The sequence below is a fragment of the Bombus terrestris genome, chromosome 9 (assembly GCF_910591885.1).
Source record: "Bombus terrestris chromosome 9, iyBomTerr1.2, whole genome shotgun sequence".
Taxonomy (NCBI): domain Eukaryota; kingdom Metazoa; phylum Arthropoda; class Insecta; order Hymenoptera; family Apidae; genus Bombus; species Bombus terrestris.
In genome coordinates, this window is record NC_063277.1 from 1,232,918 (window position 1) to 1,260,637 (window position 27,720).

The 27,720-nt window shown below is 31.3% G+C and overlaps 2 protein-coding genes across 6 annotated transcripts; one reads left to right on the forward strand and one right to left on the reverse strand.

Moving 5' to 3' along the window:
• Window positions 1-3,074: 3,074 nt before the first annotated feature.
• On the reverse strand, window positions 3,075-20,773 carry LOC100645993 (sodium-dependent dopamine transporter). Of its 2 annotated transcripts, none has more exons than XM_003397418.4 (12): window positions 20,211-20,773; window positions 15,359-15,532; window positions 9,482-9,616; window positions 8,061-8,373; window positions 7,459-7,597; window positions 7,019-7,153; window positions 6,046-6,149; window positions 5,351-5,588; window positions 4,914-5,042; window positions 4,559-4,759; window positions 4,124-4,291; window positions 3,075-3,882 (listed from the first exon to the last, which is right to left on the reverse strand). In XM_003397418.4, exons 2-12 carry the CDS (start codon window positions 15,519-15,521, stop codon window positions 3,670-3,672), a joined length of 1,938 nt encoding a protein of 645 aa, XP_003397466.1. In that variant the 5' UTR covers window positions 15,522-15,532; window positions 20,211-20,773; the 3' UTR covers window positions 3,075-3,669. The 2 variants fall into 2 exon arrangements, with proteins under 2 accessions (XP_003397466.1, XP_020720273.1); XM_020864614.2 differs by lacking the exon at window positions 20,211-20,773 and adding an exon at window positions 17,958-18,097.
• Window positions 20,774-22,634: 1,861 nt separating this feature from the next.
• LOC100645201 (RING finger protein 10) lies at window positions 22,635-27,073 on the forward strand. 4 transcript variants are annotated; one of them, XM_020864616.2, is made up of 12 exons: window positions 22,635-23,030; window positions 23,798-23,970; window positions 24,057-24,280; window positions 24,373-24,463; window positions 24,551-24,735; window positions 24,826-25,018; window positions 25,107-25,241; window positions 25,325-25,580; window positions 25,676-25,927; window positions 25,999-26,173; window positions 26,237-26,574; window positions 26,710-27,073. In XM_020864616.2, exons 1-12 carry the CDS (start codon window positions 22,961-22,963, stop codon window positions 26,802-26,804), a joined length of 2,187 nt encoding a protein of 728 aa, XP_020720275.1. In that variant the 5' UTR covers window positions 22,635-22,960; the 3' UTR covers window positions 26,805-27,073. The 4 variants fall into 4 exon arrangements, with proteins under 4 accessions (XP_020720275.1, XP_020720276.1, XP_003397460.1 ...); XM_020864617.2 differs by having other exon boundaries at window positions 25,999-26,161; XM_003397412.4 differs by having other exon boundaries at window positions 25,343-25,580.
• The last annotated feature ends 647 nt before the right edge of the window (window positions 27,074-27,720 follow it).

Below are 27,720 nucleotides of genomic sequence, written 5' to 3' on the forward strand. Positions count from 1 at the left end.
CGTGAAAATGATAAGGGATTGAGAGAACGAACGAAAATTATTTTGTTTAGAAGGCAATCGTTGAGTCTCTTTTGTGAATATTTATTTATTTATTTATTGTATTAACAAGGCCCGAGCTGCTACCTATGGCTGTGGTTACAACTCGGATGCGATGTATAAAATATAACATACAATTATATACGGACAGGAAAGTTTGTCTTAAACGGAACATTCGAATAATTTTCTTGATTATCGAGAACCTAAAAAATGTCGACGACATAATTCTCACGTTTTCGAAACACGAATACGAACGAATTGTCTTAAAACAATCTTTTTCAAAATCTTTATTTTACTAAACATCTTGAAATTACGTAGGTAATTTTTGTAGTTTATGATGATCTTTTCAACGTTAATTTACAAATCGAAGAATATAAACGAAACATTTGTCGATTTGTTCTTTGCACAAAAGAATTACAAGGTTTTTAGGTCAATTTCACTTCGGAAAATTCTTCGAATCGTTTAGGACATTTTCTCAAATGTTCATAGTTAAAGAAGACATTTGGAAATTTTACCTTTGGCGGTTCCCCCTGTATATATGTGTATATATGTATATGCGTATAAATATACATACATACGTACCATTGCATCTAACAACAATAACTATAAACTATATGGTACATATATGTGTATCTGCACATAGAGAATATTTTCTAACAAGTTTACGACGATAATTTCTTAAATACTTAACATACTCAGTTATTTACCGTATCGTCGATTCTCGCCTTTATGAAGATAGACAAACGTAAGTTTCTACAAATTAACATTTCTATATAAAGAGACAAAGTCTCAGAAAATTACTCTAAAGTATTATTTGATAGATATTTTTGTCTGGAATAGTAATGTTATGAAAGAGTAATTGTAAGTAAGTAAAAGTAAGTAATTGTATCATCGATAATTATTACATTATAACATCTTTATCTTTTTTTATAATACTGATCAAACAAAGAAAATAAAAGGAAATAGTTTCATAAGAAATGATAATATTTCAAAAAATCAAAATAACGATAAATACCAACAATGTTTAGAAATTAACGATCATAAACGATTGACCTGCTTATAAAAAAAAGCACTCAGGAATGAGACACATTATGTATAGACTGCAGATATTAATGGATTTATGAGAAATGCGAGCGGGCAAAAACGCACAAAATACATATAATATTTAAATATCCAAATATAAAAATCCAAAAATAAAAATATAAAAATATCCAAAGTAAAGTACATTTCGAAGATGAAGCAAATCCGTATTTAGTATCTATTCTTTTAGTTCTGTTCATAAAAAATATGAATTTATATAAATAATCGCAGTTTAATAATATACATTCTAACGTAACGTAATTTGCTGCTGTCAGTTATATGTAACCCACTTTCCAAATAAATTATTGTTACTTTAATCATAAATTTATGGCATTTTACGTGTTTAATGGTCCAGATCTATACGAGTATTGGACTGTACTAAATATTGTATGGGTAAAAGCGTGGTTGCTTCTTAACGATGACACATTTTCTCGATAGCGCTTGAAATTCACTATTCTTTAATGTAAAATTTTACACCTGATCGGTGATTATAATTCGCGTATAGTCTACACAGCATATACGTCCGGTCGAACCAGACGAAGTAAGAGCATTCGAATAATCAAATGGAGATAGTTGGATCTGCGAACAGATTACTTCTTTAACGCTTTATTTATGTAAAACGTGTGTTAATCCTTTATTAACAAATAAGGGGCTCGGAAGAAAAATGATACAAATGACATCTTTTAATACTATAAATTTAATAACTACAGATGATAAATTAAAATGTATTATATTATAATGATGCCATACATATTTATAAAGCTTTGGAAATTTAATAAATAAAATCCTTTATATAAATGAAGATACCACGTATCCCTTTTTAGATTTATTTTATTTTCAGAAAAAAAGTATCATTTTTCTACTAAACCCCTTGGATAAGAATAAATTTGTATTCTATAGATTTTTCTTTGAAAACTCGTTAGCGATACGCTTTCCAGATTTATATTATTTACATCGTACGTATGTACCAGCTTAAAATTTAATTTTGGTTCATCAAATTTAAACAGTATTTAAATTTATAGGAAAGTAGTATCGAAGTTTAATCGTGAAATTTTCATTTAACCTTATAGAATATTTTTCTATGCTCGCAGAATTAATATTGTCAATCGGAATACAACGAAAGTTAAGACACGTTAAGATACTAGTTAAGATACTAGAAACTTTTTCTTCCAAAGGACAATAAAATTAGCAACTCCAAGAATGAAATATACTCTATAAATTCTATTTAATCATTTAATCATTTCTCTTTCTTTATCAATTATGTATTTATGTTTATTTTATATATTTATATATTTTATATTTTATAGATTTAACGTTTATGTAACGAAGGCTCTAACTTTTCTTCGTTTTTGTTTCTTCGAAACATTCTTAATCGATAAAGGATTAAGTTTCATTGAATGTTAAAGCTATTCAAGAAATTTCCTTGCTTGAGATAATTACAGCCTTGTACTTACTAGATCTAGAATAATATTCAGGATCTATTTAATGAATTTATCTAGGAAATTTCATGAAGCCTATAATATTTACAGGTTGGGCCATGTTTTGCATTTGCAATGTGTTCTTTTGAACACTTTAAGAAATTTCTAAATTTGTTTAAAAAATTATCTAGGTAAAAGTTACATATATGCTACAGATAACATAAAATGTAAGAAGAATCGCGTTGTGACTGGACAAAATGCGTAAAGCATAATAGTGAATCAGCCAAAAGATAGATTATAATGAAAATAAAGAAGCTGTTCTTATTTTCTCCAATATTTTTAGTGCTTCTGCAAACCTAAGGAAGAATTTCACGACTATTTGTGTATAACAAATATTGTCTAAGAGAATTAAACGATTCAGGTTTTAACCGATTAAAATGCGTTTTGTCTTTCCAGATTTTTGTCCGTAACATATATGTATAATAATACATTGTGAGATTGATATATTTCAAAAAAAAGGTTATCGAAGAAAATTATTCCTTCTGTGCACTCAATTGTATCATCTTTATGTTCATAATCAAATTTAAATTCTTCTTTCTGCCTTCTACCTTTGAATTGTGTTTCGTTTAAAGTTTGTAAACTGCAAATAATATATATATATATATACGAAAATACGATAATCTCTACACGTATTCGGATACCAAAATACATTTACTACAGATATGCTATAGCGTTATTATTGGTAAGAAAAGAGTCAAGTACATTAAAAGACTAGCGTGGGTATGAAACGATCGAAAACACGACGAAGCTTAACGCGATTCACAGCAGACATCGGAATGTCTGTTTCGGAAATTTCTCGTGAATAAATCGCGTCCCGTTAAGGAAAGCTCCTTTTCTGTTGTCCAAAGAATTTCAAAAGTTCAACGCCACAAAAGTACGCTAAATTTCGAAACCTCATCATTCAGAGATTAAAGAATGAATACGAAAGGACTTTTATCGTAAAATCTAAGTGGGTGCGTTCGAAGTCTTAGTGATTCAGTGGAAATAATTTTGAATAAAACTATATTTCCACGATAGAATATTAGCAAAGATATACTTGGAACCGGGCACCGTGCAAAATCACAACCGCACTGTCCTAGACTGGCTCCGGAGGTGGATCTCCGTTAACACCTTCTCTGGATTGGATCATCACTTCTGTTTGTTCTTTGGTCAAGTCTTGTTGTTCCTTTGTTACGTTTAGATCCTGATCTGCGATAAAACTACGACGAACCGCACCATTCACCACCGAGGATAAATCTGCGTTTCTTTGTTGAGTATCTCTCCAGGGAGTGGTCAGAATCTTCAATCTCTGTAATTTATTACGTACATCTATCTATCGTGTGTCTATAACTCTCTACGTTCCACAGGGACCGCTTCGACGATATTGATAGAACTTATATTGTCATTTACAATATGTCGATTATAGAAATCGTATGTAAATTATTTCTGTTATCCCGTATCATGCATAAAGAATAGTATATTAAATAATATCATTACGACGAAAACGCTAAAAGGAAATAAAATCAATTGTATTAAAATCATGATATTACCTGAACGAAACTGCCGGGCGTGACGATGATCTTATAAATTGCGATGCCGGGTATCATGGCAATTGAGGAAGTCGCAATTAACCAGCCTAATACATTTGCCCAGACAGGGTACACGTAATCCTCATAAGTCAGTGGTTCATAACCCATTAAACCGTAAACGATGATAAACTGTAACAATATAAAAAATTAATTTTTTGGGAAAGGACATGTAGAAAAGGATAGAGAATTGTGGCCTATTTAACTATTGATTGATTACATTTTTGAAGGGAATACGAGCGGTACAAATTTGAAAAAATTGACAGAAATTTCTACTTAACAAGATATTAGGTTGCGATACATGTGTATTATTTTACTAATTATGCGAAAGTTAGAAGGAAAGTACTAATTACAATGCATGCTGTATACGATATAAAGCTATGTGTGTAGCATATATACCATGAGAAATATCGGAGCAACGAATTTCCAGCAGACTCTCCAGTAGATTCCAGGTGAAAACCCAATCATATCTTTAATATCTGCGCAAAATCTATCTACCCCATAGATCCAACTAACAGCGATCGCCTCCGCTAAAACTGCAAACAACATCGAGTAGCCAGCTGCGTATCGGTCCAATAGGTGGAAAAAGTAAAAGCCACCCTGTGTATAACAAATATAATTTTTTATGTAAAGATCAATTATGCTAAGAAGTTTTTTAACGATAAAAAAACACGATTAAATCGAAAATGATCCAAACGAAGTAGCAGAGTTAATTACGATTATTTCGTGAAATGCGTTATAGTCATCGTCTTACCTGGGAACACGAGGCTAAACCAACGAGGAAGTATAGCGTGAAAAGCGAAGCGACGAAAATTTCGCGATTATTCCCGATAATTAGAAACTCATCGCTAAGAGCAGTTATTATCGCTTCAGAGCCCCCGAACTACAAGAAAAGATTTGATTATGCTCTAAAAAGAGAATTGATTATACATATAATATAATTGAATTATTACATTGCACAGTAAAGTATTCGCGATAGAGTATTAAAATTAATTAAGTAATTAAAATTAACACAACTAACATTATCAAATACTAACATTATCACGAGGAATGATAATTTATGTAATCACAGTTTTGAAGTTAATTACATACTGTTCTCTCGTTGTCTTAATTGCATAGAACAATATTTCATTAAATCTTCTGTATTTTTTCTAACAATAATAAATAGAAGTTATACGAATAGCGACATACCGAGCTATCCAACCCCAACGTAAGCAACATCATAAAAAAGATGAGCGCCCAAAACATCGATCCAGGCATAGTAGCGATAGCAGCAGGATAAACGATAAACACTAGACCAGGTCCTTCAGTCGCTACATCCTGAATGGACTTTCCACTTGCTCGAGCCATGTACCCTAGTACAGAAAAAATCACAAAACCAGCGACGAACGATGTTGCGCTGTTTATCAAACTGGTTAATAAAGCGTCCCTGGAAAATATGTAAGCGACAAATAAATTTTACATTTATCAGTACATAAATTTATTATTTTTTATGTATTCAATCAAAATCTATAGATATTTAAATACAAATGTACGATTTTTGTTTATAAATGTTGGATAATAAAATTGAGAATATTTTATGTAATTGAATGAAAATAAAAATTTGTTCAATGAAATTTCATTATTTTCTAATTCAGTTTTATTTCATGATAGCACGTTCAAATAAAAAGTTTATGAAGAGTTAAGAGCTTATTTTATTAAGTCAAGATTAAGAAAAAAGAGGAAAGTATCTTTCCATATTAAGCTAATTTTCTATCCATTCGTTCTCAATGAAAAATATACTTTAAAGGCCGTTTAAACAATTTATTATACTCATTACTCGCAAAACTTCACTATCTAAAACTAGTTAAAAATGAAATATACTTAATTACACACATATTACTTACTTGTAAACGTTGTTGTGATATTTATTATAACTCGCATAAGCCAAAAGCACCCCAAAACCCGGTCCGAGAGAGAAGAACACCTGCGTTGCGGCATCCACCCACACCTAAATAGAGATTAAGCATTCAGGAAAAATCGCCAGATAGTCTCAATTTTACAATTGAAATCGAAATTTTATCAAAAATTCAAAAAAGGCAATTTATCTTCTGTAAGAAAGAAAGATTTATTTTTTTCGTTCCTTTCTTTCCAGAAGATTATGTTGCATCGTCAAAGTACGTCAAAGTACTTCCTCCGGAGAAAAGAGAAAGGAAGATACAGAAACAACGATTCGCCGTAAATTTTGATATTTTAGAAGTCGACAAATTTTCCTCGGTCGTTGTGCAAAATTTACTCGAGCGATTTAGAAACGGTATTCAAGTCGCCAGAGAAAAATGCATTTCACTTGCGAGTCAAGAGGGTGAGAACGTGAGATTTCATGGCCGTGACTGGACCGGACTCTAATGGTCATTATGACAGGTACACAGAGTTTCCATTTTCAGCGTCGTCGGTTAAACTCGGCACGTTTCTCCCTTTCCCATTTTTCTCGCTATCCGATTTTTTCGACCCTCTTACGCCGGTGCATTAGCTTGCTGACCCTCAGATTCTTATTCTTTTCCATGACCACTGTAAATAGCTACATATTTCATAACGCCGTGATCATCCGCTGAAAAGGCGATTCGCTAAATTCAAGAGGCGGAGTCGACAAACTCACGATAAACCACAAAAGTGAAACTACGATATTGCGTAATAATTTCAATGTACAATCACGTATAAATTATTTTCAATATTTTTTTTTTTTTATTATTACATAAATTTGATAATGTACGTTTGTACGTTTCGTTCGTTTTTGCCAAATTATTTCTGACTTATATCTATAAGATGACCTTCAAAAGCTATTGTAATAGAATAATTGTGAAATAATGTTATTCTATTTACCTCAGCTTTTGTTATAGCAGAAAAATTCGGATTAAGGTAGTAGCGTATTCCTTCCAGACTTCCTGGCAACGTGACGCCTCGTATAAGTAGGATCAGTAAAACAGCATAAGGAAATAGAGCCGTAAACCAAACCACCTGTAACAAAGGAATAAAATTGTTTGATAGTTCTATTCGATGGAGCGATAATCATAGATTGTTGAAAATAGCTAACTAAATCATAACGTTTTAACACAAAAAAGTTAGGGTTAACCAATGGTAGTCATAAGAAAGAGTTATAACGTGAACAAAAAGATTAAAGCAATAGTAAAAAAACGAAGTAACATTTTTATTCATACTGATTTCACAGTTATTTCTACTGTAGAAATATTTTGTTAAATTTAAGAATTTATTTCTAGACAACTGGTGGCGTGAAATCTAAATTTACGCTATAGAAAGTTTACCTTGCCAGAGGTAGAAATGCCCTTCCACAAAGAGAAGTAACAAATCAGATAGACTACCAGCAGACATAACGCAATATCCCATTTAATTGTCCCAAGGTCATGCAAACCTTCGCTTTCGTGAAGTTCCAGAATAGCTCGACTGTTAAGAAAATTAGCGAATTAGTTGCTCAAAAACATGCCTTCTTCCTTATTTCGTAATATTTAATTATTTCGATTTTTAAATATAATAAACGTATTATGAAATGTGTAAGTATATGATATAGCCTTAACCCCTTAACCTACGATTTACGTTCGAGAATTTTGGACCGAAAACGGAAACAAGCTCGCGCAGCCTTCGAGCCATTCGCACGACTTCTGTAGTACGTACTACGGGCTATGCCCGTAGTTGTAGGTTAAGGGGTTAAAAAATTGCCTGAAAACAAAGGAAATTGCTATACAGACTCCGTTTTATTTTCCAATTTTCTATAAAAAAAATGTATATGTATAAACATTCGCAGTCTATTCATAAATAATGAATATCAGTAATATATATACAACAAAGCATAAGCAATATAGAAAATCCACGCTTTTAACGCAAAACAAATATCCAGAATAAAACTTACTTGAAATATTCTTGAGCAGCGCTCGTGTACCACGTATTGTTGTAGCCTTGATTTGAATCTCTACCCAAATGTTCGGCTATTAGAGAAGAATTACTAGGTTCTATCGAATCGAGCGAACCAAACATATTGTCGAATGTATAAGAAATATTAGCGTCAAACGCTCGACAATGTGGTGTATTCCATGGATTGTCACATGTGGTCCAAGGTAAAAGGCTGGAGAATGAGGCGAAGAAATACCTCAATGCCCAAGCAATGATCACATTGTAATAAAAATCGACGTAGAATGCAATTAGTACCACTGCATACCCAATACCTATGCAAACATTCGATTGTTATATTAAATTTTTGAACTTATATTGAATTTTTAATAAAATAGTTAGGTATAAATTGAATTTATTTTCTGATGAGATTTGGAGGTTTGGATAAATAAATTTCATGAAATAGTTTGTAATTTATATTAATTTACTACACTAATACTTAACTATATCTAACTATATCAGTGGCCAAAGGTAGAATGGACGCGATTCGTTTAATTTTCAAAACGATAAGTCTCTTTCCATATATAGTTAAGTAGTAAAAAGGTAATTGGCGTTTCAGAAGGATTAAAAATCTCGGAGGACATGTTCTGATTCCTAAGCCGGAGAATATTCCATTATCCCGTGGGAAATGTGTCTTGAGCGGCGAATCAATTACGTCGTTCATCGATGCGGATCAGAAGGAAAAAGCGCGCAGAAGACAAGAGTCAAGAAGAATCCTGCATTCCCATCGATCATCACGACGATCCTGGGTGAAATCGTCACGATCCTGGGTGAAATCGTCACGATCCAGGAAATCGACGGAAATGGAAGCTCTTCTCAAGTGGTCTTCCATCCTCGGATTTTCCAGGATTTATACGCGTTACATAATGTACCGTATAGCACGATGTAGAGCAAAAGAAAAGAAAATATACCGGCCGTGTCTAATGCATAGTTCCTCGTCGTAGAAGATGACGGTAAAGTGCTTTGAAACGTTTCCAGAACTGTCTTCTGAGAGTCAATCAAAAAAGTAATCGCACACAGTGATACTATTACCTCCATTGTTGATCTTTTCAGTGCAGAGAATCAAGTGGAAGAGAAATTTTAACGCGATTATTTCTAAGCTCGATGATATTAGACGGGGTTTCTCGAAATTGGCTGTGTTCAGTTATTTAGGTTTTGAATGCGTATTTCGTATAATTGATTATTGTTTTATTATACGATATTATACAATGTAAATGGTAAGAAACAAAAATTTCTGCGAGCTTTGATATATAGTTTAAATTTTTGTTACGAAATTTATAAAATTAAAGCGTTAAAAACATGAGTCATCGAAGAACTGTCGCATTATTACTATTATTCTCGGTTTAGTAATTAATACCAAGATAATTAAGAAAAGGATCTTACCTTTTAAAAGTGGCACCAGGCGACCCCAACAAGTGATCGCACCTTTTCGATTGAACTGGCCCAGAGCAAGTTCCATGTAAAACAGCGGAATTCCTCCTACCACCAACATTATACAATATGGAACCAGAAAAGCCCCTGCAAGCATAAATATAGTATAACATAAATAATAAAATAATAACTTTCTCTATGATAATCAGATATAACAAAAATTTCTAAAACTGTAATTAACGGAGCGAAGAAATGTCTGAACGTTAAAAACTTTTAAATACTTTCACGTATGCTGGTATTTAGGTATAAATAAAATAACACCAAGTTTTTTCATTAGAAAACGAGAAAATCATGTTCATATCTTTGATAAAATTGAACGCATTTAATTTATTTACAGGCACTGTGGGACACGTCCGGATTCTTATCATCTTTGATGACATCTGCCGCGTGACAAGAGACCGATATGAAGAGCGAGGAAAAAAGTGATGTGCGAGCCACTCGCATCATCGTGTTAGCTGCATAACTGAATTGCAGAATATTTAGAGCACCAGTGGCAGCAAGGTGCTTTTAGGTACGTAATTCGATAGCGAACTTTTGAAAATGTAGCAAGGCAATGGCTGAAATGGTGATTCTGATAAAGCTGATTTATCAAACGGTTAAACAAATACAAGTATCATGAATTCTTAAATAGCACTCGGTATTAGAACGAAATCAAGATTATATAGAAAAAGTAAAAATAGGGTAAACAATATATAGTAAATGCATAGCATATTCCAATAAATTTTAGTATGTATTTAGTATGTATTCATTATTTAAATTAACCATTATTTAAGTAAAACAATATATCTATAATAAGTATTTAAATATTTTTTTGCACATGTTTTGTAGATTCTAAAAGTCAGGAACATGCATAGACAATATCTTCTATGTTTTGGATACAAATTTCCTCAGATACGTTCAACGTTCTTACTCGTTGCCCGTCTTCTTTTTTTCCCAATAAATTCTTCTTAGTAACCACGGAGACGTAATCGCATTAAATAAGGATATTCTCTTTTTCTTATGCCCTGCAGTGATGAATTTTTCTCATTTCTCGTTGACGAATAAATTCGACATAAGTGCTTTTGAATGTTATTTGTCCATTTGTATAACGAAAATTAAAACTTATTGGAACTTTAATATTTAGTAAAAAATGGGCCTGTCTGTTTTTGAGGGAAATAATACAAAGTTATTAGAACTTATTTTCGTAGGTTATCGAAGATAAACTGAATACCACATAATACAGATATTAACTACTTAAAAAGTATTATATTTTAACAAAGCGTCTAGACAAAAATTCAGTAAAGTGCTTCGATGGGAATAAAATATTTTTAAGAAATATGTGTCTCTTCGTTTCTAAATGCTAAATATCATGATGTTTCACCCATAATTAGAAAATCACTTATTAAGTGTATTATTAAATATAAGAAACCATGTAATTCGATTAATTATCTGCGAACAATTTATTTTAATTGTAATGTTTTTAATTGTAAGTTTCCTTATGAAAACGTACGATCAAACATTTTTCATATTCAAATCTCCTTATTCTCGTTAAAAATTGACGATGTGTTGATATTCGCCGATTATATTTCTAATGATATGGTTAGGAGACTCATCATTATATTTAATATACCACGCTATATAAACATGAACAACGTACACATAGATATACATATGCATGTATAGAAAAATTCTTAGAAATCGATTGCAACATACATGAAATGGAAAATCTCAGAATTATTAAAAGCGACCAAACTTGTTTAAATAATTACAATGTGCTTTAATGTCGTAATAGCTTCATAACAAGTTCGTAACAAACTTGCTTTATTCATATTTACATACAAGTTAAGATAACAGTCTTTCATTAAAATTCCAACAGAATTCTTTAATAATTTATTAAGGAATTTTTGTGTCTTAATTTTATATTTGTTTCTCTTTAATAATCTTATGTTTATATTTCTTTACTATTTTTATTAATAAACGTTTGTATTTCAATTTCCTTGCAATATATATATTCATATAGCATCTAGAGAGACTTCTTCCGTATGTCATGAACAAATGCCCGGCTTTGAATAACATTTCCGTTTAATTTTGGTCCTTTGAAGATGTAACCATTTTCAAAGACCGACACTTTGCACTTATGTTCAACTAGATTTTAGTAAGTCATTAATGCTTGTAATACGAATGACTTGAGAAATTTAAGTGTATATAAGATATTTTCTCAAACTTTAACTGTATTTAAAGATTTAAGCACATTATATTCATTAATCAAGTATTAATGGTACATTAACAATATAAACCACGCAGAACCCAAAATGATCCAACTCCATCTTTTATTAATTTCTTAATTTCATTACGTGAGCATATGATTGACAGCCAATTGTCAAAGAACGAGTGCTTTATTTCTATAAGTTCATTCATCGCACATATATGATATAAACATTAATAAATCTTAAGGTAAACTTAAAAAATAGTATTTGTAACATATTTATATTTTTCAATTTATAGAGTTGATAAAAATGACTTCTGAACGGTTTACATGAATGGCTTTTCTCATTCTAAAAATTTTCTGAAATGTTCAATCCACAATTTCGGTACATTTTGCAATAAAGCTTTTTGAAATCAGAAATTTGATTTCGAGTAGGAAAAAATTATAAATATCAATGAATTTATTCATACACAGTATCTAGTCTTCTTCCTTTTTCATTCAATTTCCTTTTTTTCCCTTCGCTTCATTCGTGTCTAATCGAAAATATTTCATTACTGTTTTATAAAAATACACCGATTTAAAATAAATTTTTACTTATCAATTAAATTAATTTAGATGTAAAATAGATTTGAGATATCTCTGTGCTTCATTAGCAAATAAGGAATATTCATCGATAAAATATACAAAAGGTAGAAATTCGATTAAGATGCAGTCACCGTAACCGCAGAGAATAAAAACTTTATTATCAATGCGTAACCGACGAGAAAATGCATTATTTAAACCGTCACGTTGGATTCACGGAACTATAAATAAGTGAATTAGAACATAAAGTACATTTCCATTTTGTACTTGACCATTTGAAAATTATACATAAAACATTTATTATAATAACAAAATTTTTCTTCAATTTCATCTTATCATTTTATGTATAACATTCATCTATCTTTAATCTAAATTTACTAAATGATCAGAGTTCCGCAATTTAAAGACAGGAGTATACATATGAGTCAGGGTATTTCATTAAAAAATATGAAACCTACACAATCTCTAATGTTAATCATATATTGTATACACAATATAGTAATCATTAATGAAACATAAAATGAAACAGTTTTATATAACCATATATCTATTACATGAGGAAGTGATTCCTTATAAAAAGAATTAATCAGAAATATGAAAAATAAAGTTTCCTTATACCCGGTTTAGTTTCCTAGAAAATCGATTTCGTAAATTATGTGTGTGTGAATGTGTGATTTCGTTATACGTAATCTATCACGATACCAACTTTATACGTAGTAAAATTCAAGTCCAAAAAGCTGTAATTTCCAAAATTCCATATTTTCTAAATTCGATAAATATGTACAATTTTTAACTTTTTTAAACATACAAAGTTCCAATTACAGCTTCTATGTATGAAACAATTTGACCATTGACTCATAGATCATGAAGCTAATCGTCCAACGTTTATGCCATTATTTCCCATATACTGTATCTAAAACTGAGTCGAAGATTTAACAACATATTATGTAAAACCAGATCCTGTTCTAAGCAAGGATAATTGCTTTTTCAAATCTATAATAGTCAATCCGGTGATATAAACGTACAAAATCGATTCGCGAAGTTCAGTTCAATCCACAACCTATTTTATTTGAATCACGTTGTTTAAAGCTGTTTCGTTTACAATGAGGAAATGATGACAACAAAACCGTATGTGGAAAATTTGTAAATTTTCGCAAAGAAGAAGCGTGAAACACAGGGCAAAATCATGGGACATAATGGATCGTATACGGTGTCATGCAGCAGACAGAAGCGTCGCGAACGTCCATGATCAAAGGCCGGCCCGAATGGGAAATTATAATTAATTAAGGTAATTGGAAATTAGCGACCGATCTTGTCGGTACTAATGGTGCGCCCTACTCTCCTCTTAATTGAGTTAGCAGCCGCTTTTGAGGAGGCCCCGTATCGCTGATAGCTGGTCCTAATCGTATTCCTACGAAAGACTCTATAGAACAAAAGCTAATAACGTCGTCGCCGCCATCGTCATCGACCTCGTCGTCGTCATCATCATCGTCATCGCTGAACTCAGTCTTCAAAGCCGCTGCGAGTTACTTATGGAAATTGTTGTTAGAAGGTTTGTAAAAGAAAACTAAAGGGTTCGAACTTTGTATGTGATAAATAAAAGTAAAACAGGTTCGTAGAATATAATACAATACTATTATATTACGATTCATAACGTAGCCTTGAAAGTGAAACTGTCGTCAAGATTTCAACACGGTTTTTTTTTCTAACATTTCCATTTATATTCATCAGACTTTTTCGATGATATTTAACGATTGTGCTGAATCGATTAAATTGTGAATAGCGTTTACAAACTTTCTTATTCTTAATAAATAACAAAAGTATGATAAAAATAAGTATTCTTACATGTGTATTTAGAAAAAAATACGCAAAACATATGAAACATAGAGAATATGCAAGATAAATAGTACAAAAGTCTCCTATAGGTAAAACAATTTATTTTCCAGACCCCCCGCTTTATTGACAATTTTCTATAAAGGTATGGATTTGCATAGACATCCACGGTCTAATGATAAGTTTAAAATACGGTTTTAATTCGTTACGGTATTTAAATTTTTACGTAATAATCTCGCTCACGTTTTAAAAAAGAAAATGTTCTTTGAACAAAAATCTTGGAACAAAAAGCCGCTCATATGAAAACACTTCAAATATTTTCCTAAATATCACGATCGCTTAAGCTTCTTTAAATGAAATCGATCGTATAATTTTATTTTAACAGAATATATAGGAGATGATTGACATCGAAACTAAATCGAAAACACGATGTAACTAGGGCTAGGAATTAAATCTACGTGGACGGTGTAATCTTCCGAGTCGGTGCGTGACTCTTAAATTGCCCTTTCGCTTTAATTTAGGCCAATTTTGAGTCCTGCAGCAGATGCTTTCACGGATAAGAAGCCTAGAGTGAAATCTAAATCTCAGGGTCATTTTGCACGAGGTAAATGCCAATTAGTCGACCGGTTAACGCGATGTTACCTTACTGCCGGAATGCATTACTTGATGCATCCCCTATTGCGCAACTACGAAATAACGCCTTGCAACACTATCGGATAAAATAACAGCATGTTTGACAGGATTAATATCTTTGAAAATATTTTTCAATATCTTAAATGTTTCACGAATTTCGTAATCGTTATTTCACAACCCGAGTAGTACATAAATCTGGAGAAAAAATCAAATCTTAATTTTTCTTTTAATATATTTTGAATATAAAAATGTTATATACTATATACCTACGTCCTATTAACTAAATTCAATGTACGTTGTTTCGAGAATTACCGAGATTGCAAAATTTGTTTTTAATCGCTGAAAACGCGTTGATAATCGTCGATCAAGCGTGATATGTAGTATTAACGATTAAAAACGATCTATTCGTTGTTAAGCATTATTCTGTTGTTATTCCTACGTATATAATTATCCAGAAATATCTGGATTATCTGATATAAAGGAAACGAAGCATTGCAGTTAAAAATGTGCTTTTTGCGTCCATTTGTACTTCTTGCTATTGTATATATGAATAATAGCTACGCAATTAGAGAAAGATAGAATGTTGTGATACTCACCACCGCCATTTTTGTAACATAGATAAGGAAATCTCCAAACATTGGCAAGGTCGACAGCAAATCCAATAACAGACAAGAGAAAGTCAACTTTGCCGGACCAAGTCTCCCTGCCATCAACGCCGCCATTCATCTTTGGATGATTTTTCACCACCCTTGACGACATGTCTTACCGTTCTGTAATAAACAAATTGATTCGTTCAAAATCATTTTTCCTACAGAATTAAGGAAACGAAGCAAGCAACAAACGAAATTTGACGATTTGTGGCTTATCTACTGACTATTTGATACTTATAAATTTGTTAATCAAGAAAATTTCAGCGAACATGTAATATTATCGAAATATTGGATTATTTGGAAAGCTATGTACATATTCAGTGAGACTGGAAAAAAATTATTTAAGAGGATCAGATGAAAAATGATGTGACAAATGACAAAATCTGTAATTTGAAGAAACTATGAGTGAAATTAAACGTTAATAAAGATACGCGCATGTTTCTAAACATTCAAATCACGTTACTTACTCGAAAAAGTTTTGAAATTCTCAAAAAAATTAAAATTTTCTCAAACTTGGTTACACATTTTCCGAACAACCCGATACAGTCGTCGATGATTTAAATTGTGAGACAAAGAGACGCACTCCAGGAAAATCCTGATACGAAATACAGCAACAAATCGAAATCCATCGAATAGACAGGGATATCTCGACCGAGTTGACAAGCACAATAGGTCCTCGTTCCGCGGCGATTTTTTCCAAAATGTCCGTATCTAAAAGTTCGCTAATTCTTCGTCGATCGAAATCTGATTTGTCGTTTCTCTGAAGTTTAATCAATATCATCCATCACATTTTGTTCTACCCCAACTATCGGTCGTATTAAAAAAGAAAAAGAAAAAGGGAAGCCGGGAAAATAAGAATTTTCGATTTTTAAAAGATAATTCTTATAAATATAGGATAATGGAACTAGTTCATCGTTAGGAGAGTGCATTGAATCACGTAAAAATTTCTTTGATTAAACGATATAATGTTTCGAAAGAAGTATAAAGTTTTATTTGGAGAAAAGGACATTTCATATACACCAGTTTAATATTATGTTTCGTAAAAGATTAAAGATACGATGAGAGAGGGAAGGTGACAGAATGGATGTTGTAGAAGAAAAGAGGGTGGTGGATGGAGGAAACGCGTGCGGGCGCGTGCGGGCGCGGTCACGTGTAATTTGGCGACGACAAGTTATCGATAGCCCTTCAGGCGACAACGCTTAACCCCCGAGCGAGGCTCATTGTGCCCTGGTGACGGGTTCCGGATAAACAGCGTATATTTCAAAGGCGACCGCGGTGCCGGCTTCGAGGGGACTCTCGACGAGGGGTTTTCTGTCACACGCACTGATCCATGCTTGTCTATAGATCGACCCGATTAATTGATATTCGGCGGTTATTGCCGAACGACGATAGAACTCTCTTTCTCTCTTTCTCGCAGTTAGTATCTCCCACTTGGCGTCTCTGTAAACAGGTGCGACGAAAAATGATGCTTTTATTTCTACTGATTTTTAATCTAAATTGTTACGGTTACTAAAGTTTCATTCAGATTAGTATTTAGGTCGTTTAAAATCAAGTAGGCCGAGCGCGAGTAATGTATTAAATTCATCTTTAAGCTCACGAAAAATGTGAAATACCGAGGTTGTTAAATTTCAATTACATTCGTTTACTTTTTAATTTTACACTGTAATCCTGTAAACGTTACATTTTATTCTTGTTCAATTTATTTGGATAAAATGTCCATTGTGATTCTCTGATCTGACACGACATTCGCAAAATGGTTTCATAAACGAAATTCAAAAACCAGTTGGAATATTGTATGTTCTAACTGTTTATTGATGAATATAATGAATATAAAATGAAATAAGTAACGGGAATAAAATTAGTATTAAAGAAGCGAATAAAGCAATCATCCTCAATGAGAAGGGCTAAAACTACTATTTATAAAATTACCACTCAATAAATAATATTGATGACATTATTACGTTAAAAGAAAACTAGAAAACAACAAGCCCAAGGAGAAGTCTGTGAAATAACTACGATTTGATTGAAAATTCCATGATTAGAGTTTTATTTAATACTACTGAAGTATTTAGTTTAGAACACAAAACTCATAGTGATAAAAAAAACTTTAACTCTTTTAGAACATAAAAAAGCTGCAATATGTGTCCTAAACTAAAATTAAAACAGTCCGGCATGATATCCATAAGAAAAATGTACTTAAAATTTTAATGAAAGTATCAATTTTAGCCATTAATTCGCCATTCATTTTTAAAATTTAATAAAACTCACATACCATTATCGCTAATCGATGGTTTTAATGATTATGTATCATAAATGTTATTTTTCACTATAATATTAAATGATTTATATATAGAGAGAGAGAGTTATTTCAAACACACAACACTGAATAACAATTGTAATTGCGACGATAAAAACAATTGTTCCCCGCAACAGGTCATCCTACAAAGTCTAGCGTTATACATAGAATTACACAGTAAGACGTTGAAGTCCAACTAGTTTTAATCACAGGCGCGTACAATCAAACATTATGAAACAAATATCTTACCGAGAAACAAATCTAAAACACGTACTCCGCTTCGAGATTTAGAAAAGACAGCCTTGTTCGGAAAAAAGTGAACGAAACATAACCGTCGCGTGTTCCTCAAGATTTAAACGGTGACACACGAATGCACCGAAGAAATAGAGGGAATAGAGGGAGATCGAACGTTGAAAGTGTGCAAATTCGAGGAAACGGAATGGCTAACTCTGGTGGGGCTAGGGATTCTATCTTTTATTCAAGGTAACGTTGCAAGATCGTGTCTTTCTTTTCCTGTTCTTATTATATCATTAGGTTGATCGCACAATTCCGTCGTTTTTTCTTTTTTCGTGAAAAATAATCAATTGTTTTAACTGAAATTTCTTCTCATTAATCTTCAATATAATATTCATTGTTGCTTATAATTTCCTTCCTCTTATCTGACAGTTCATTTATTGCATCGTTGTTGAATTTTTTATTTTTATTACTAACATATTCTTTCAATAACTCCATGACCTAATTCTCCATATTAAACATTTTTCTTCTGTCAAAAGTTTTACAAACATATGAATAAATTATCAATCTGTCTGGAAAATCCTATAAAATCTGTAACAAATTTTTCTCTCTAATACTCGTACAAGATGCGACGTTTAGGAAGCGCTTTGCTATGGAGCGACATAATCTATTTAAAAATTCTGCAATATTACATCATTGATTTATAGTTTACGTTTTAACGATTGAAATATATGTTTCATATAGAGGAGCAAAATCTAGCGACTGAACTTTTCTATCAAGCTAATATCATTCCTCAAATAATACTCAAGAAAACACTTTCGCGTTTCATATAAAGGAATATCAGCAATTAATCGATCATAGTTTCCTTTATACTTTATTTTCCATATTCATTTCACATTATATTTTTCTTAGTTTCACACGGCGCGGACTTATTTCGTTGTCTTCCCTTTTTCAAATTTCCCTCTCTCTTTGTCATGTATAAGTATAGCGAAATCATCTTGCAATCACTCTTTGAAAGGAATAATAGTCATAGCTAAGTTAAATTAGCAATTTTGTTATAAATTAGCAATGTTAATACTTTCATACAGTAAGTAATATGAAAATAGAATTTCATTCTAAAAATTTTGTTATATGTACATATAAATACGTTTAATGGTATAACGCCAACATTTTGATCTTTTTATTTTATCGACATAACATTTTAATAGATCCCAAATATTAAACCATTTTTACTTCTACATTCTATTACAATTTCTAAGATTTTATGTCAATATATCAAGGAAAACATATCCTTTGGTGTAGAATTCTTCGTAACATACCTATTTATTAAAAGCGAATTAAATGTTGAAATATGAGAAATAATTGTTGAAACCACAAACGACCATGAAAAATATAAGTATTTACACAAGGAACGTACGCTTGTAACGTCAAATCCGTTCAAATAATTGTGCGAATTTATTCTGTTTATAAACTTTATCTTTACCAGATTATTTTCGTAACATTTATAAAATAAATAAAAATCTATTTTCAATCATTCTTTATACCTCAAGATACCATAGTAAATAATACTTAACTTAGTGATAGATAACTTTAATATGTATGCACCTATAATAAATCATAAAGAAAATGTATCGCGTTATTTCGATATTCTTTCTTAACAACAAACTTGTTTGTTCCCGTTGTTCCCCAAACAACAGATAACAAATAATAATATTCCTACGATAGTAATGAAAGGAAGTTTTTGCAGTTTTGTCCAGAAAATATTTAAAAAAAGGTTACATACAATATTTAAAATAAAAGTAATAAAATAAAAGTAATAAAATACTGACCTTTCTACAATTGTTAAAATGTTATCTAAAATCTTGAGAAATATAGCAAATAATGAAAAATATAATTTAGTAAATAAATAATTAATACAAATGTTCAAATCTTCTTTCAATATAAATTTACTGTTTGTTTCTTTTTGTTATTAATAAAAATCTTCTATAATCAGAGACAGTTATATCTAGTAATTTTGATTCAAATTTTCCCTCCTTATTGTTCATATTCTTCTATTCCTTGATACTAGTTCCTTAATTAATTATGACCTTGTTTCTGTGAAAGTACAAATTATTTCTGGATTCAAAATGTCTGGATTTTAACAGATAGATGCACGATTTTTATATCTTAATCTAATTCATAAGAGATTAACAAATAAGTCAAGTTCTTGAATACCAATAGAAATTATCATCGACGTTGAATACTTGAGATCGTGTACTTTTTACTTACCAAATAACCTCTCCGAAATGATTAACGAGCGAGAACGACGATGCTGTGGCTCGACAAGACACTGCTACAGTGACCACAAGCTTCTTCGGTCCACACGACTCCCACGACGAGAACCCGCCACAGGGTCAAAAGTACCTCGAAACTCGTATCCGTCAGACCCATTACCGCGTCACTAACCGTCCACGAAATATTTTTTTTTTTACTTTGCGTGGAAAATCTTCCAGACGAATTGCAACTTCAAACTAAATTCAATGATTACTTGTACCTCGAATACAGAAAAAGTTCGCGTTTGTCTTTTTCTTTCCACTTATTTTACTTTGCAAACGTAACAAAAGAAATCATCGAATCATGAAAATTTCTAATTATTGCCTTTTATGTACATGTTTTGTTTCAAATTGTAATTAAATAGTTTACAAAAATCACAGCCGCAAAAATGGGTGGTCGATCGTTTTGCAGGCTGTCTCCGGAAGCAATTACCCATTGGTCACGATGACAGACCATCAGAATGTTATGGTATAAATTCGAAAAGAGAACCTTGTCTCAAAGGTTCGAAAGAATGAATGAGGAAATTTGCCGGCAGCTGGACGTATATACGCGCTGAGGTCACGTGACACTGCGTAGTCCAAACCAGACACGAACTTATGTCTGCGCATGCACGGAATTTCGCGGCATCCAAAAAGGCCTCATACGTCGGTCTTCTAAATAAATAATTGTAATTAAAAATTGTATTTTACATGCTTTGAAAATGACATTTTAATTTTGAAATAAATTTAATGCAGCCATGTATGCGTGTTACATATAAACCGCGTGTATATACCTAAGAAAATGTTATAACTTTCTAAATAAAAAATAATAAATATTTCTATGTCCACTAGTATTTTCCGTTATAGATACGCAAATGTTTGCATTTAACTGTTATATTTATCGAATCCATGTACAATATAGAAAATAAAAGACCTTCCTTCTTTTTGTTCCTTATCCTAGAATGTTATTTTTCATTGCTTCAAAATTAACTTTAAAATTAAAATTGATTACTTTAAAACTATGTATGTGTATTTTGGATATACAAATTCATCGTATCTTAAACGTGCGCACCATGTATGATTCTACATATATAAATTTTTTTAGTAGATTAATAAATTTATACTGTACTATAGATGAGGATCACTACATGATCGTAATTACAGAAATCAATATCATTTAGAATAGAAAGCTAATGTAATTATTTTTCTACATAAAGAATTAAAAATTAAAAAATTAAATATACTTAAAATATAAAATTTTTAACAATAACAAAAATTATATACAGTTACTCATATTATTATTCGGACACTACTATCTCTGTATTTGTTGTTTTGTGTAGGAGGGTATGATTTAAATATCGATTTGCTTATTCCACGAGAACAATTTCTTATTAACGGTAACATTTAATTATACATCTTATATAAAACAACAAATATAAAGATAGTGGTGTATCCGAATAATAATATAAGTAAACTGTAATAACTTCTTACGTAAATACTAAATACATATTACTTTTCCCTTCATCGCTGTTACATTACCAAGTGAACATGTAAAGAACAAACTCGTCGCGACATCTTTTAGGGCAACTTTATAATAAATATGTTGTCAAAAACTGGTTAAGAATAGGCTCTTATTTTCCAGCGACTGAACATTTGACAGAACGATTTCAGCTATAATTTCAATATATTACTAATTTATATAATTTTCTAAACCTTGATTAAAGTTATGTTAAGTGAATGTAAATTAATTTTATTTACAACTAAATCAACATATTTTACATATTTATTACTATATCGGTAATTCAATTGTTACTCTATAATTATAGCAACATGTAGTTACTTATCAAAAAATAAATTAAAACTGTATTGTATGTATTGAGTCGCCCAGTAAATTCGTACCGATTTTTAAGGAATTTGATCGACAAAAAAGATCATATTGAAAAGTTTTCCGCCATGAAACCTGAGAGGTTCTGAAAGGATGGAATATTTAAATTGCATGAAAGATGGAGAAACGTTGTGGAACAAAATAGCACCTATATAATTCAATAAATGTGTATCGAATCGAAATGTAAATCGGAACAAATTTTCTAAACGACCCAATATTTTATTTTTTCTAAAATACAATAACATTAAATGATCATTACAGCCTGTATCATATACTACATAGGTATACAAGAGATATGATAGAATTTGATAGAAAGTTTTTGTAAAACGGAAGTTAAATTATATTATCCACCAATGTCATATCGAAAGTTACGCACTCTATATACATATATCATTTTTAATGTGTATCTATAGAGATAAAAAAAAAAATCAAAATCCACACTAATAATATTAGCTCATCATCAAAATATCTGTAAATTATTCTAGTATTTGATGTGTATCACGTATTACTACTTGCGCAAGTCATCAGTTTCGTCGCCATCATAGCGACGAGATCGCGATCGCTTTTGGCCGTTGAGCCAGAAATTGGGATCATCATCGTTTACGACGAAAAGCAAAGCAGAGCTTTTGCTCTGTTAACACCTGTGTTTTTGGTCACCCTAGTACCGTCACATCGGCCGTGGACTATCGGCATCTCAAGGAATTTTTCTTCACCTTTGACGATAACGAAACATGGCTTATTGAAGAAGATGAAGGGCCTGCAGAAATACATTGTTTCTCCATACGGAGGAAACCGTAGCCTCAACAACTCTGGAATTCAGCACGAACGCTTTCGTGCCAGAAATGGAAAAAAATACGAAATTTCCGCAATCCTCCGCAAAGGGGGTTCCTGCTGATGCTAAAAAAAATCAAGGTGCGTTATCCGAATGTTGATTGCTTCGATAACGACGTCACCATTTCGCTGACGTCTTAGTTGCTTATTTTTTACAAAAAAGACATTTATTTCTGATGTCCTATGACTTCTTTTAGAAATACTGATCTCTACTACTCATTATATCTATTTGTAACTTAATCTATTTTGATAAAATATTTTAATTATCTGTATAATCCATTGAATTCTTCGAAAATTCATAGACTGGTAGATATGAAACATTCTTGTAATATATATACAAATTTAAATACTAATTAATTCTGTACAAGGTGTCCCAGGCAACTGGAACAAGCTATAGTTCTGAAACGATAGAAGATAAAAAGGAATTTCATTAAGCAAAATTAATGATGTTTTGAATGATGTATAATCTAGTATAGGTGTCTACTTTGAAAATAGTATATATATATAATATTTAATTATTGTTGAGTAATTGAAGTTAAAATATCTTCTAAACTAATATTTTTTTATAAGAAGAAATTTAATACCTCTTTATATAGAATTATAACCTAGATCAACTAACGTGATCAAAAATATATTATTCCTTCTAGAACAGCAAACTTGACCTTTATATGTCCTCTACGCATCCTCCTGTAAAAAACTAATCACATAAAATTATATCTTCTTCAAAACATTCAATTTTTATCTGAAACATTTTTCATTATATATATGCGTAGTTTATAATATACATTGAAATTATACCAGTGTCTTATTGAAAAAACTTACAAAATTATAAATTATTATTTATGTAGATATTATAAACAAACTTTTTCCAAGGAGCTCGCGCAGACGTGAATCAGCAGGTACTAGCAATTTTTCAAAATCTGAACAATCAAGGAAGTGTAATGTACAAAAAACAAAAAATTTTGATAAGAGACCAAAACCTAAAGGACAATATCATGGCAGTTCAAAGGAGGATACCAAGGTTACTTTCCACCTTCGTTTGTATTTGGCATATTTAATTTATATAGACTAGATTCTAGACTAGATTCAAATTACTTGAATTTTTAGGTAGTGCAAGCAGAATTAGCTGAGCCTGGCTCAGTAGTGGTCCAAGGAAGTAAAAAGCAGAACTTGAATCATCTGCTGAATTTTCATTATGAACCACGTGAAATGCGTGGTTCAGGTACATGGAATCATGGAAAATCGATAAAAGGTTTGACTCGGAACAGTAATAGATGCCTTCCACCAGTGCAACGCCATAAATACAACAAAGAACAGTTTTTGCAAGCTAGGTAACATATTTTATATTAATACTGACAATGATATAAAGTTAACAGTATTAATAACATACTAACATAAATTTTATTATTTTACTATTCTTTAGTTGCCAGTTTGTTGTAAATGCCAATGGGAATTATACGTTATATTTAAGTGATCCTGATGTACTAGTTGACTGGAAATTGATAGAACAAATTGTAAGTTATAAATATATTGGTAAAAGATTTTTTACATTCTGTTTATTTCAATAATAATCATGATTATCATGAAATTTTATTGTTTAGAAACTTCACAGTTCTGAAAATTTATCATGCCCGATATGTTTGTATCCACCAGTTGCTGGAAAAATAACACGTTGTGGTCACGTCTATTGTTGGCCGTGTATCCTTCATTATTTATCACTTTCTGATAAACCCTCGCGTAAATGTCCTATTTGTGATGAATCTGTTCAAAAATCTGATTTAAAAAGGTAATTTATTTGAATATATAAATAATAGTACATTTTTTAATTAAATTTTTGTGAAGGAATTAAAACTCTCTTTTTTCTTTTCTATTTCAGTGTTAACGAAGTCACTCAAAGTACGTTAAATTTAGGAGATACTATCACTTTACGTTTGATGCGCCGTGAGAAAGGGTCACTGCTTGCAGTACCTGTTGGATCTCTAATTCAAAATCCAACAAACTTTTTCCCACTATCAGAGACTATTAGCAATCAAGTGTATTCAAAACTCCTTATTGCAAGTACAGAAGATGTAAGTTTCTGAATCTTCCAAAAATCAAAATGTAAAAATTTAAAATTGTCAATGCTAATTATGATTCGTGTCATGACTTATAATTCAGGTGATGAATATCATTGAATGTGAACGTACACAGTTGAAATTTGAACTATCAGATAATCCTGATTCTCCGGAAAATTGTTATATTGAACAGGCGCTTGATGAACTTTCGAAAAGAGAAGGGGAATTATTACAAAGGGTAAAATTAATTGAAATAGACTTTTACTTCCTAACCTAAAGTATTATAAGTAAAAGTTTTTGCGAATAGCAAAATTCTTTAAGAAAAGAAATTTTTTACAGGTAAAATCAGAAATTCCTCTGAACGAAACTTCAACATTGGCCTACAAATTACAAATAGAAAAAACCGATATTGAGAAACATTTATCTCAATCAAGATCTCAAGACTATGAAGAAACAAACACTTCAACAAAAAGGAATAAAAATGACGTGGATGAAGAAATATTAAAATCGGCGGAAAATTCGTCTAATGGCGTTCAATTAACCCCAGACATACCAAAATTCTTTTATTTTTACCAAGGTTCTTAATAAATACTTTTTATTATTTTTATTTCTGTTTATAATATGTAATTTATTTATGAAAAATTATATTTAATATACGTGTATGATTTTCAGCGGAAGATGGGCAGCATCTGTATCTTCATGCGATGAATGTAAAAATGCTAGAAATGCAATATGGCAGTCTTGAAAATTCCCCTCGTGTGATAATGGGAAAACTCCTTGAAAAAGAGGGAGGAAGTCTTACAGAAGATCTAAGACGTAGACTAAGATACTTATGTCACTTGCCATTAACTTGCCAATTCGAGGTAGCTGAAATTGAATTAAAGCCACCAATTGTGTCAGAGGAGGTTTTATCTTCATTTCAAGGTAATTTTTTCGTTGTATTTGCAGTTCTTAATTTTTATTGATATTTCAATCTATGTTATGATTTGTTATAGATCAGTTGACACTGAGACACAGACATAGGCAACAACGAGAACGTGACGAAAGGAAAAGAGAAAAACAAATTACCGAAGAAGAAAATAAGCGAATGGGAAGATATCCAACTCCTGCTGTACACATTGATTCACGGCGACATTTTCCTCGATGGCAGCCAGAATCGTTGTTTTCTGAGTATATATACTTACATAATACATTATCGTATCACATGCCATCAAACATTCAATATGTTTGCAGGGAAAGTGTTCCGTCACCACTAGAATCTACGGCGGCTTCAAGCGTAGCTAGTAGTCCATCTTCCAACACATTTGACGAAATGGTTGCATCTAGACAAACTGATAATGTTGCTCACGAACAGGGACCATCATTTGCAGAAATGTTGCGAAATACTGGCACACGTTTGAAATCGCAAACACTATGGCCATCGATTAACTCCACACATAGGAAACAGTATACTAGTCTGACTGTTCAGACACCCTCGAGAAACACCGAAGAAGAAGATTATGTCTCAGTACCATCATACAGTCAGAATTTTGGTGATGCTTTAGCAGCCGCTTTACAACAAACTAAGTTAGGTAAGCCCTATATTGTAACTATAATTATATATATTATTTTATCATTTTATTTGAGATGTGAACCATCTAATTGTATCTTTTATTTACAAATAATTAATAAGCACAATTCAAATTTGATATCTATTTATTTTTTAGAAACAGAGAAAAATGGAGGTGGAAAAAAAAAGAAGAAAAAGAAGAAAGGGAAATCAACCGTATTGTTTGCAACTACTGTGGCACATGAATCTTAATTCTTTTCATGATAACGCTTGCACTTTACGTTGTTATTTTCGAATTTCGCGTTTCCATTGTATATTTTATTACCGCGTGTTATATTTCAGATTATTTCGGGTATATGTTAGGAAATTTATCAAGTTCTAGTATAAATCGTAACATGTAATTATATATTATCCTCCATTTGTGAAACTTTCATCATTATATTATCGATTATTGAACAATTGTTTCCTGTAGCATTCGGGTCTGTTGTGCTTGCAAATAAAATTTAGTTTCGTGGAAAGTATTCTGAGTTTTTTTATTACAATGACTGTTACAATTCAAATTGATAAAAAGATAAACAAGAAACTCTTCCTATTTCTTATTCTATAAAGAACACGATGGTTAAATCATTTATTTGGCTGTATGCTATGTACATATACATATATAAAACATCCAAAAATATAGGACAAATTTAAGTTTCAAAAAAACTTCTCACGACTTCTTTAAAATTTTTGAATAGAAGTGAAGTTTTTATTTACTCAATAACTGCAGCTAAAATAATTTTTACCTTTTTGAACTCATTTACATTTTAATTTTTGATGCTTCTCTGTATTCTCCTTCTTTATATTTTACTGTATAATTTGTCTCCTTTTTTCTGTACAAAAGACTAAAGAATTACGAAAAACCTCATAAAATTTAATTGTTACTAACAATTCTTCTCACCAACTTTAGATGTACGAAATGTTGAATTTTTAAATTACTTAAAGTAAAATATCGTTTTTGAGATGGACTATAAAATTTATTTGCTGCTATAAAATATATTTAATATTGAAGTAAGACGACAGCCATATAAGCGATGTTCTATGGAATTGGATATTCCAATTTATTCAAAATATCATGACTCAAGTTCATTTTAATACTTGGCCAACCGCGCGCGCCACAGCGAGCTAT

Coding starts and splice junctions, on each gene's coding strand:
- LOC100645993 (XM_003397418.4), bottom strand. CDS start 15,521: ATGTCGTCAAGGGTGGTGAAAAATCATCCAAAGATGAATGGCGGCGTT. Junction 7,154..7,458: donor GCATTTCTACCTCTGGCAAG/GTAAACTTTCTA, acceptor CCTTTGTTACAG/GTGGTTTGGTTTACGGCTCT. Junction 4,292..4,558: donor TTGCTCCGATATTTCTCATG/GTATATATGCTA, acceptor ATATTGTTACAG/TTTATCATCGTTTACGGTTT.
- LOC100645201 (XM_020864616.2), top strand. CDS start 22,961: ATGGAAAAAAATACGAAATTTCCGCAATCCTCCGCAAAGGGGGTTCCT. Junction 25,928..25,998: donor GGTTTTATCTTCATTTCAAG/GTAATTTTTTCG, acceptor GATTTGTTATAG/ATCAGTTGACACTGAGACAC. Junction 26,174..26,236: donor CCAGAATCGTTGTTTTCTGA/GTATATATACTT, acceptor ATATGTTTGCAG/GGAAAGTGTTCCGTCACCAC.